Genomic DNA, 12265 nt, shown 5'->3' with positions numbered 1-12265 from the left:
CATGAAATGAGGTACTGTACTAGTGTTCCCTCTTTTTTCTCCTCTTAGGCTCCGGTTGACAATGGATCAAAAATCACCAGTTATCTTTTAGAGTGGGATGAGGTAACGCTGCAGTCTTTTTTCACAATAAAGAACAAAATAGATTTCACTTGATCATTCCTGAAATGACGCCTCGCTGACGTCAGCCCAATTCACATCTGTACCCATTCACAGACAACAATGTTTTTAATGGGGTTTCGAGCGATCACACTGAAACACACCCTTGGCGGTGGTTTTTAGAATCTGAATTCTTTCGTGAATTTTGTGTGGGGTAGTGTCTGAAATGTTCGATTGGACACGAATAGAATATGCTTCACTTCTCATGCACTTGGCTATTTCCTTCATTCTGACTTGCATGGAGTGTCCACGATGTTTGCGTTTATCATGTGCTTCTATCATCTGTCAGGGCAAAAAAACCAACATTTTCAGGGAATGTTACTTCGGAAGCCAAAGGCACTACAAACTAACTCGCCTGTGTCCGGCTATGGCGTACACGTTTCGGGTGGCGGCACGCAACGACATAGGAATGAGGTATGATTATATAATCATGTGACTTACACATGCAGACATACGTCATTTGCATACTCCAACAGCAAACGTACATACTTTATGATGGGAAGATACATAATTCTATATAGAAAGACCTGTTAATGTTACATCAGGTGACAAAATCATTGTCAAATTAGACATATCATTTAGAGTTAACTATAAATAATTCAAAAGAGTCTGTTTTGCATAATGGTTTCAGCACACTGTGGTTTGGGATGCACTAATTCTAATCTCGCATACTATTTAGGTTAATATGCAGATTTGGATATAGGAAGGGTTTGCACATAGTTTGACCTGCAGAGTTTTGAGCTTTGAATGGAGGTTATACAGGGGATAATAAGGCTTTTTCTATGGCTTGCGTACATTATGAATATCTCTCAACCCTCTGTGTGATAAAACAAGCCCATTATCCCTCTGTAAACTGATAATATCATCATCCCTCAAGTCTTAATGGAGTTATAAAGTCACCTTGATGTAGCCGAACATACTCTTTCCCTCTCTTTCTCAATATTCTTTGGCCTGCTTTAAGAACAGGAAAAACAAGAAAAAAATATTTTTAGTTTCCCCACATCACCTCTGTCCTTAAAGGGTTTACCAGAAAATGAAAGTTCAGTTGTCATTTACTCACTTTCATTTCGTTCCGAATCCAGCTTTCTTTCCACTGCTCTTTTTTAATATAATGAAAGTGAATGGGGACCAGGACTGTCAGAGGCTACCGTTTAGCCAACATTTACATTCATGCATTTATACTGGCTTTTAAGTCAGTATATTATATTTTCTTTTATTTAATAGAATAGAAGTTATTTTATTGGATTATTCAGTAACACTTTATAAATTTATGCATTTGGCAGACGCTTTTATCCAAAGCGACTTACATCGCATGATACCATACATTTGTTTCCTGAACCCATGACCTCGGCATTGCTAGCGCATGCATGCATTCCCTGATGATCCAAGCCATGACCTTGAGGTTGCTTTTGTAATTTCTGACTAACTTTTGTGAGGAATTTCTGTGGTCCACGGTTTTATTTTTAGGTGCAGTGTTCATTTCCCTCTACCTGACAGACAGTTAAGCTATCAGACTGAGATATGTAATGTTTGGTGGACAGAAACGAGGCTCTTGAGGAGAAATGGTTACTGTCACAGAGAATGCTTGGCCATCCCTCCTGACATTAATATCAGTGAGACATTCAGAGGGTGAAGCAGCACGGCTAAAATATGAGTCTACTTACAGCCAACCACCTTTCGACCGGTCTGAAGAGTGCATTTTTTATTACTTTCTTAAGTTAGGGAAAAACTCATTTAACATCTCTGGTTTCTCAGTGGCAGTTATAGACATTCTCCCGCAAGCAGTAAATACTGTGGGCTCTTGTAAACTTGTCACAAGCAGTTAAATGGAAGAAATAGGATTTAAAGCTGCTATTGAGAGGAGAAAGGGAAACTATTCAAATTCTCAATTCAGCCTGGAAGGTTCAGATTGCAGCTTCGTTGGAAAGTAAACTCAAATGAGTACAGCCTGAGAGGAATGCTAATGAATATGATGCTTGTAATGGGATGTTAAAGCTTTCGTGTAGCTCAGTGGTTAGAGCGTGGCGCTAGCAACGTCAAGGTCATGGGTTCGATCTCAGGAATTGCACATACACAGAAACAATGTAAGTCGCTTTGGATAAAAGCGAAAATGCATAAATGTAAATGTAATGTTACAGCTCATGCAGAGCAGTATTTGATGCAATTAACTATTATTCGGATTGTCAAATAAATCACATTTAAATGAATATTTGCTTAAAAAAGGCCCTGAATAGCAATACTGTCACGGTCCTGCCTTCCTGGTTCTGTATTTCTAGTCGTGTGGCATGATCGGGACATAGCCCTTAGGTTCTATGTGAGAAAGCCATGAGATGTTTATGTTTTTGACATCTCATGTGTTTTCTCGTGTCTTGTCATTGGCCCCGCCCCTCTCGTTTCTTGTATTGCTTCCTGCCGTGTCTAATGTTTCCCACCTGCCCTGTGTAATTATCCCTCGTTTGTCTTGCCTATAAATGCCCTCATGTTTCTTTGTCTTGTGCTCGTGGATTGTACTGCGTTTTGTACTGTGTATGTGAACCCTTACCATGTGCTGTGTTTCGTGCGTTTGTCTACCTGTTCCCCGAGTTCTTGCCGTGTCTATAAGTTTGGTTTATTTCTTTAGCCTTAGTTTCTGTTTTGCCCCATAGTGGGAAGTTTTTCTTTGTCTTTTTGAAAAGCTTTTGGTTATTGTGTTCAGTGATCCCCATCGTGGGTTTTTGTTTTGTCTTTTGTATTTATTATTAAAGTCTTGTTTTGTTAAACCCCCTCACGCCTGCCTGCAATTGGGTTCTCCCACGCACCCCGTGACAAATACTTTATGGTGGCAGATGAGTAAACCATTACAGTAAATAAACATAACAAAAAGTGGCTTTTAAGTCAGTATATTATATTTTCTTTTATTTAATTGAAAAGAAGTTATTATTATTGGATTATTCAGTAACACTTTACATTATGTTAACAACAGCTACTGTAAACCCGAATGTTCAAAGTAATTAAATAGTTAAAGTAGTGTAAACTTATTTTCATATAAAACATTTTACTAACTTAAATATTTTACTTTTGAGTTAGTATAACTTAATTTAAACAAGTTAAATCAACACGATTTGTTGGGAATGATTTTCAGTTCCCAGGATGCTTTGTGTGAGACTGCATTAGGAGAGTAAATTTTGAAATTAAGTGTTATTTTATGGGTTTTTATAAGGGATAAGCCTTGTTAATGATGAATGTTCATCTTCATTCTTGGGTATTTAGAAGAGTAGATGTATTTTTGACTTTTGGGGTTACCATCGTTCAGAAGAGTGGTGCTTATGCTTAGGTTGTGGGAGGTGAAATAGCAGTCGTGTGTGTTGCATCACTCTCTGTGAAGGCTGTTTGTTAATTGTTGATGTAGCTGAAATGTTTAGGTTGTTTTAATAAACCTTTTTTTCATTATTTAACTGTAAATAAAAAAGGAGTTACCTTACTAAATATTACATTTAAAAGGAAATAACATGCATCATGAGTACAACAAACTCAAAACTTGATAGTTCTGCTTACTTAAAATTGGGAACATCATAACACAAAAAAGATTTGATGTAACTGATTACCTAACATTTTTCAGTTTTCCCAACTTATTCGGGTTTACAGTGTAGTGCATTAGCATGAACAATGAAAAATACCTACTAAAGTATTTATTCATCTTAGTTCATGTTAATTTTTATCATTTACTAATACATTTTAAAATCAAAAGTTGTATCTTTTAACATTAGTTATTGCATAACAAACTAACATGAACAACTGTTTTCGTCACTAACATTACCAAAGATTCATAAATGCTGAAAAACATTATAACTCATTGTTATTGTTAGATAATGCAAATACAAATACAACCTTACCTTTAACAATTAATCATCTTTAACAATCTTTTTAACCTAACCTAAAAAGACTACTAGGCCTTCAGATGCTTGTCTCCTTTTCTCTGTGCATGGTTTGTGATTCTATACGCTATGCGGCTTTGTCAGTTTACATGTTTTCCTGTATGTGTGTGTGTGTTTCAGTGGCTTTAGTCCTGAGGTGGTTTTCTACACGACTGGAAGTCTGCCGCACCTGCCCCATGCTCCTCGGCTGGTGCGTGCAGGCATCACATGGATCACGCTGGAGTGGAACCGGCCAGACGGCTGCACCGCAGAAGAACCTGTCACATACACGCTGGAGATCCAAGAGGAAAACATTGTATGCCAATAGACGGTCAAAGCTACATGCATGCACGCTTTTGTGGTCTGAACTTAACTTCCGGCAAACATCCGCAAAGAATAGAGTGCCTGTAGATTATTTCTGATAACAAGCGAAAGAAACCGAGAAGAACCATTACTTGGCTAAACTTGTCTCTCCAATATTTTGAATTTAGACTGCGATACCAAGCTCAACCGCTAGATGTCAATGTACCAAACGGTTTATTTAAATGCGACCAAACTGCAGGATCTATTCAACAAATTGTTTATTTAATGATAACAAGCAAAAAAAAACAAGTAAATTACATTAGCTAGCAAGTTAAAAGTATGTCTAGTAGCCAGTAGTATTTTGGGTTACCAGTAGAAGAACCGTTACTTGGCTAAACTTAAATGCAACAGTTACACGACCCATTCAACAAATTGTTTATGTAATCAAATTAAGTAAGGAACAATTGACGACGGGCCGTTCAATTAATCGAAAGTTAATGCACACCCCGAAGTGGTTTATAACCTTTCTGTTGTTTAAACTTGGCGAAGTGATATGGAACTGTAATGCGGTCAGCAGACCTGGAAACCAGACCTTTATAGGTGTGCATTTACTTGTTTTTTCTTCCAAAATAAGGGTATACGTACAGATTCCGTCTGAAAGTGCTGATATAGTAGTCTGTATGTTAAACTGAGAAAGAATATGTACACACTTCACCTTTAACTACAGTATAGATGACTGTCTTTCAAATGAACAGGGCTAATAAGCCTAACACGGTGTCTACACCGGACGCGCCGCATCTAGTGTGGACGAATTTTAAAATTATAATGGGTTCTAATGCGTTTCTAATTAGGGCTGTCACAATAAACCGACGATAAATATCACGTGATTTATGCACAGCTTTTGAGTGAAGTACGAGAAAATGCTGCTGCATCCGAAAGCCAGAGGGCGCTCTCGTGCGGAAACTCCAAATACGCACTGCAGAAGAAGACCATAACACGTTCTAGAATCTAGGAAATGCCTATATCTTTTTATCACTGTTACTCAAGCCTCCTCAGGTATTTTAATGATAATAAAGTATATTTATAATGATCATGTTTGACGGGTGTTGCTTTTTCAAATGCACATTATAAGCGACTCAAACTCGCACTGCTTTTAGATCGAGCAGCATTTCTACTGATCCCAGAGCCGTGCTTCACGGACAAGCTACGCATGAAAAATATCGACACATTGCATATCGCAGCCAGCTCGATTACAGTAGGATTTTGTGGTATCGAGATAAATTATCGTGCAGCCCTATTTCTAATGTCTTTTGTCGTGACGCGTCATGCCGGTCGCGTCCGGTGGAGACACGGTGTCAGACTTTTTTATCGCTTAGAAGAACATAACAATACATCATGGTCATTAACTTAAGACTTGTTGATGTTTAAACACGGTGTTGTTGGTGTTTGGTGATGCAGGTCTGCACTGTTTGTTGCTGTCTCTACAGGGAACAGAGTTTCACCCAAAGTACACTGGAGAAAACTTGACATGTACTGTAGAGGGCCTGAAGAGAAGTACACAGTATAAATTCAGGGTGAGTGAATTTTTAAAACAAAAGTCATTAAAAAATTGTTCATCAAAAACAAAAAAGGCATTTTATATTGTACATGTTTAAAACATTAATGATTTAGTATTATCCGTGCATTGTTTTGTGGGCTGGCTAACTGTCCAACACAGCATAAATATTGAAAGCTTTACGTTCATCACAATAAATGCAAAATGACTGTCATTGACATGCTCAAAAACACAAAGGTATTTAATTTGTCTGTTTAAAAAAGAACAGCACTTTCCATTAAGTATTGGTCAAATGTTCAGTGTCAAGTGATGATGACATCATGTTTTGGACAAGCACAGTGTACTAATGATTGGCCAATAGTGTGCTCTGTGTGTGACACATGCTCTTAACAGGTACAAACTGTTATGTTTACTCGTGTGGGTGAGAATAACTAATCCATCTGAACATCATGTGTGTTTGTGTCACGGTGGCACTTGAGGAATTAAGCCCGGATCATACATTGTTCATTGCATTTACAAAAGTGCTTCAAACTCTTTCTGTGTGCCAGTGACTCATCCTGTTATTGCTTTTTTCTGTTATTATTTGAGATATTTTTTTCTTACAAAGCGGACTCTCGTATGTAATTGCAAGCGGATCACGTCCCACAACAAGCGATGCTTTGATGGAATGAGTGGGTCTGGCTTAAGTGCTTTTCTAATTAACAGTAGTTCTCTGAATAGTGACCAACACCCCTTGAGGGTTTTTGTTGCGGCATCCATAAAAGCTGCGTTTGAAAATAATGGCAGTGTAAAAATGAGTTATGTCATTACCTCTAAATTTGAAGCCATTGTTTGCAAACAAAAAAAGTGTGATCATGCTGTGTGTTGAAGGGATGATCTAGTTCTATTTTTGTTCTATTTTTGTTCTATTTTTGTATGATCTAGTGTTTTATATTTGTGGAGGGCAGTCTAAATGATGATTAGGGACCTGATAGATTTCACATTGTTTTTTGTTCACACGTCATATTCATGCCTCATTTGTGCCACCTTTGTTGTATCAAACATTAATAGATACAGTATATGGGAATATTGTGAATATTTATTTAATTTAATGATTTGCCACCTAAACATAGGTATGAAAGCACATGTGGGTGCGAGCTGCGTACGAGACGCTCCGTTCATCCTGTATATAACAGGCAAGAAATCATACTAAACTATTTGCGCACACGCGCATAACATCTAACGAATGTTTAAATAAATACTTTTAGCCAAACTAAATGTTGTGGTGTAACGCATTATGACTATCAACGAATACTTAACAAACGAATTAAATAAAACGAAAGTGAAACTAAACATTAACTCGGATGCATCTACAGTGCCAACCTAAACGAGATTTAGAACTTTAGTGCAAACTCTTTCTCAGCTTCACGTCCGCCCTCCGCTATACCCGTTTTCACTTCACATATGAGCTGTGAATGGGTCTCACAAAGAGATACGTCATCAACTAGAATTTATCGTTTATATCGCGGGAAGACTAATTCCTATCGTGTGGGGAATTTCTACCGGTATATCGCAAACGATATAATATCGCCCGTGCCTTGCGCTCAGACTGTTTGCGTCAGTGTATGACATCATATTATACTTTCAGTGCATACCCTAAATGATCTGCGCAGCACTCCGTAAACTCCGACACACATCTTAAAACTGCTTCGCACAACAGAGGTGGCCAGATAGGTGGCCATCCATCATTCAGGGGTAGCCGTGGCCACCCATGGCCACCATGTAGCTACGCCCCTGCTTGCAAAGACAAGAAAAACGATTGCTTACACTAAATGTTAAGAGTGTGAATGTACTTTTTATGTCCAACACCCTAGCAACCTCATCACTTCACCCTGGCATCAAACCACAATGCCCACTGGCATCATAGCAATAACTTTTTGCATAGGAAAGCACAAGTCACATTTATCTCACAAAATTGTTATTGCAGTCTGTTTTACACACTTTACCTTAACGCTGGTTTGTTTAATCATAGCCCTCATGCTCAGTTACCTTTTCAATTTCATTTTTTTTTATCTTACAGCTCATAGCCTCTAATTTGGAGGGCAGGAGCAGTCCCAGTGAGGTGCTGGTGTGTAACACCAGTCCGGACAAACCCGGGCCCCCCTCCAGACCTTGCATCAGGGGTCCTATCAGACCCTACAACTTCAGTGTCAAATGGGGTATGGGATGTTTTGTGTCTGTGCGTGTGCGTGTAGCAGATCTCTTCAGCTTGAGCTGTTGCATTTGGTGAATCGGTTGCTGACTGTGAGGGAAATTGGAAATCTTGTTTATGCTGCGCGCAAATCGATTTGCTTTGCACTCGGTCTTCTGAATCTTTTACAAATATAGATGTATGTGTAATAAATCTGTATTTTGTAATACACAGAGTGCAAAGATAAGTCATATCCTTCAGACGATATTGTTTTTGCTGAGTCCAGCCTGTGAAGCATGTGTCAGCCATCATTTTGATGTCTGTCTTTGTGATGCACTGCTAGGTGTCTGACACTTTCCAATTCGATTCCTCATTTGTAAAGGAGGATATGCCTGCAGTTGTTTTGTGTCCAGTTCTGCAGTGTGATCAATGCCGTCTAACTATTTTCCTCACAGTAATGAACCAAACTGTTGATTCCTGACAGCTGCTGTGAACTTGAATTTTTGAAATATGTCCCTTAGCAAGGAGATGTTCCAAACTAATCTAGATTTGTACATCTGTTTGAATACTTGTCTTGACCCATGGTATATATGCCTTATTCCCTCCTATATTAAGCACTTACAGTATCTCACAGAAGTGAGTACACACCTCACATTTTTTAAATATTTTATTATATCTTTTCATGTGACAACACTGAAGAAATTACATTTTGCTACAATGTAAAGTAGTGAGTGTACAGCTTGTATAACAGTGTAAATTTGCTGTCCCCTCAAAATAACTTGACACACAGCCATTAATGTCTAAACCGCTGGCAACAAAAGTGAGTACACCCCTAAGTGAAAATGTCCAAATTGGGCCCAAAGTGTCAGTATTTTATGTGGCCTCCATTATTTTCCAGCACTGCCTTAACCCTCTTGGGCGTGGAGTTCACCAGAGCTTCACAGGTTGCCGCTGGAGTCCTCCTGCATGACGACATCAAAGAGCTGGTGGATGTTAGAGACCTTGCGCTCCTCCATCTTCCATTTGAGGATGCCCCACAGATGCTCAATAGGGTTTAGGTCTGGAGACATGCTTGGCCAGTCCATCACCTTTACCCTCAGCTTCTTTTGGGGTCGTTATCATGTTGGAATACTGCCCTGCGGCCCAGTCTCCGAAGGGAGGGGATCATGCTCTGCTTCAGTATGTCACAGTACATGTTGGCATTCATGGTTCCCTCAATGAACTGTAGCTCCCCAGTGCCGGCAGCACTCATGCCGCCCCAGACCATGACACTCCCACCACCATGCTTGACTTGGCAATCTTATAGCCTAGGCCATCTATATGTAGAGCAACAATTCTTTTTTTCAGATCCTCAGAGAGTTCTTTGCCATGAGGTGCCATGTTGAACTTCCAGTGACCAGTATGAGAGAGTGAGAGCGATGACACCAAATTTAACACACCTGCTCCCCATTCACACCTGAGACCTTGTGACACTAACGAATCACATGACACCCGGGAGGGAAAATGGCTAATTGGGCCCAATTTGGACATTTTCACTTAGGGGTGTACTCACTTTTTTTGCCAGCGGTTTAGACATTAATGGCTGTGTTGAGTTATTTTGAGGGGACAGCAAATGTACACTGTTATACAAGCTGTACACTCACTACTTTACATTGTAGCAAAGTGTCATTTCTTCAGTGTTGTCACATGAAAAGATATAATAAAATATTTTCAAAAATGTGAGGGGTCTACTCACTTCTGTGAGATACTGTAATTGTTTATTTTACATTGTGTTGTGACATGGAACTATATATTATCATAATTTATTGTCTTCTACAATAGTTATACCATGGTATACTTTAAAGTATCCTGGAGTTAGGGTGACATACTAATAAGGTAAATACATGGTGCGGGACCCATACCATTAGTTTAGTATGAAGTATTGTAAGTGTAATTGCTGTTCAGACACTTCTCTCCGAATTTTCTCACTGTGTATTTTTGTGGTGTTACATTTTTATTTGTGTGTGTGTGTGTATTTATATTCTCTGTTTCTTCATACTGTAGACCCTCCACAAGACAACGGAGGTTCAGAAATCTTAAAATACCTCTTGGAGATTTCAGAAGGAAGTTCTGACAGTACGTGTCATTTTATTGATGCATGCAGGAGCACGCCTTTCGCCATTTGTCTGCACGCTTTGCATTTGCACGTTCATTTTGTTTGCCTCTGGTTAATTTGCGTAATTGCAGGTCTTTTCATACCTCATCAAGTATTTAAAATCTATCTATTCCTTCACACACCATCTAAAAACTGCCAAGAACTCAATGTTTGGCAGTAGGCAGTCACATAAATCCTTTCAGAAAATGTCATAATTCATCTTTTGTCCTCATGCATCTGTCCTCCGCATGTCGCCTTTTTTGCTTTCCTTTAGTAATTTTTTATTTTCTCAAATTTCTCAACCTAGAAATATTTAGCATTTGTTTAAATGTTTAGAATGTTCATTACACTATACTATACATGTTTTTTTGTAGTGTAATGACTTTTTTGAGTGTTAAAACACTGACTGAACACATGGGCTATAATATACACTATGGAACTGTTCGTCCTAAATATATTTGACTCGCTTTTTTTTTATGTCTGACAGCCAATCAGTGGGACATTGCATACAGTGGGCCGGCCACAGAGTGTGAGTGTGACAACTTGAAACCTGGCACTTTGTACAGACTTCGCACCTGCAGCATCAGCACCGGGGGCCACAGCCTGGTAACGCACATCTCTAATAGGAATGTGACCCTCCATTAGACAGCAGCACTGTACAATTGTACCATTTACACAATTTCAAGAAACACATCCAACTACTTATATTGTACTACAAATATTGTATACATAGTCTGTATACATAGTCTTGTGTCTATATATGTTATGCTGATGTTTTTCCATGGTGTTTGCAGTGCTCGGAGAGTCTGTCCGTGCGTACGCTGTCTGTAGCTCCAGGACGTTGCCAGCCTCCTAGGATTGTGGGTAAAGCCAAACATAAAGAAGTGCACTTACAATGGGGTGAGAGTTTTCACGAACCCATGACATAACCATTCATTTCTTTCCCGTTTCCGAACCGTTCTTCGTATTCATCGATCTTCTAAAGAGTTTAGGTTTGCTTTCGTTTTTAGCCTCATTTATGTCTTCTAGGTTAACACATTTAGGAGATGCTTTTATTCAAAGCAATTAACAGTTTTCAAAGTGCATTTTCTTATAATGTATTCCTACTGATCCATTTACTGTGACACTGAATTGTGACACTTGACACAAAACTTTGCCTATTTGTCAACTGTAGGAACAGTTCAAGATTAATATGTCCGCAATTTCTTTGTTGTTCTACATCAATGCAACATTTGCAAACAAATTTTATGGGCAGAATGAAATGATGCAATGATGAGTCAGAGCGGTTGTCCGCAGTGCGCCTGACTCTCTCGTTCCCTGTACCAGATCTATCAAATGGAAGTTAATAGCTAAACAGCCTCTGCTGGGTAACAACTCTGAGAAACCCACCGCAAATCGCTTGGTCTAATAAAGTTCCTCAAAAAAAAACATGGTAGATTTACTTGGGCTTTTGGAATGGCCGAAAATCTTGTGATAATGTAATTATTGTTTAGCTGTAAATTCATTTAATATTGTGTGGCTGTAAATTCGTTAAATATTTAAGCTCCTTATTTTCACTATGAAAGAGAACCTGTCACTTTACACAAATATGGGACAAAACTAGATTCGGTTGAGTGTCGGTTTGTCCTTTAAATTGTACCGTATGTCAAATGTGCTGTTGTAATTTCTTAACTCCATGGATACTAATTGCTTTGTTTTTTCTGCTCATGTCAGACCGTCCCTCCTCTGAGGGGGCATGTATGGTGAGTGAATACAGTTTGGAGATGAGGGAGGGTGAGTCAGAGCCTGCCGAGGTCTATCACGGCTCTGATCTGGAGTGCACAGTGGGCAGTCTGCTCCCTGGCGCCACCTACAGCTTTCGACTGTGCGCTGCCAATGAGGCAGGGGTGAGTGATGATGTTTCCTATACAAAGTAGTTTTACAGTACTTTAATATCCATCTCATTAATGTTGGTACAAAATTACAATTATTTAAAATGCAGAGCTTTGATGATAATTAAATTCAGCCATGTAAGAAATGCAAATGACTTGAATTTAATGAAACATCCTATTTAG

General features: G+C 38.9%; 1 protein-coding gene across 3 annotated transcripts in view; it reads left to right on the top strand.

The window, feature by feature from the left end:
* Positions 1–12265, top strand: part of fndc3ba (fibronectin type III domain containing 3Ba) — a 152269-nt gene that overhangs the window by 117112 nt on the left and 22892 nt on the right. For all 3 annotated transcript variants that reach the window (XM_057333414.1, XM_057333413.1, XM_057333415.1), the window contains 9 exons: positions 49–102; positions 446–570; positions 4191–4365; positions 5840–5926; positions 7967–8105; positions 10121–10192; positions 10699–10817; positions 11006–11111; positions 11925–12097. In XM_057333414.1, coding sequence (XP_057189397.1) covers positions 49–102; positions 446–570; positions 4191–4365; positions 5840–5926; positions 7967–8105; positions 10121–10192; positions 10699–10817; positions 11006–11111; positions 11925–12097 — 1050 coding nt within the window. The remainder of the gene's footprint in view (positions 1–48; positions 103–445; positions 571–4190; positions 4366–5839; positions 5927–7966; positions 8106–10120; positions 10193–10698; positions 10818–11005; positions 11112–11924; positions 12098–12265) is intronic.

Source organism: Triplophysa rosa, linkage group LG5 (assembly GCF_024868665.1).
Source record: "Triplophysa rosa linkage group LG5, Trosa_1v2, whole genome shotgun sequence".
NCBI lineage: Eukaryota > Metazoa > Chordata > Actinopteri > Cypriniformes > Nemacheilidae > Triplophysa > Triplophysa rosa.
Note: the sequence above shows the minus strand (reverse complement) of the source record. Positions and strands in the feature narration are given on the sequence as shown.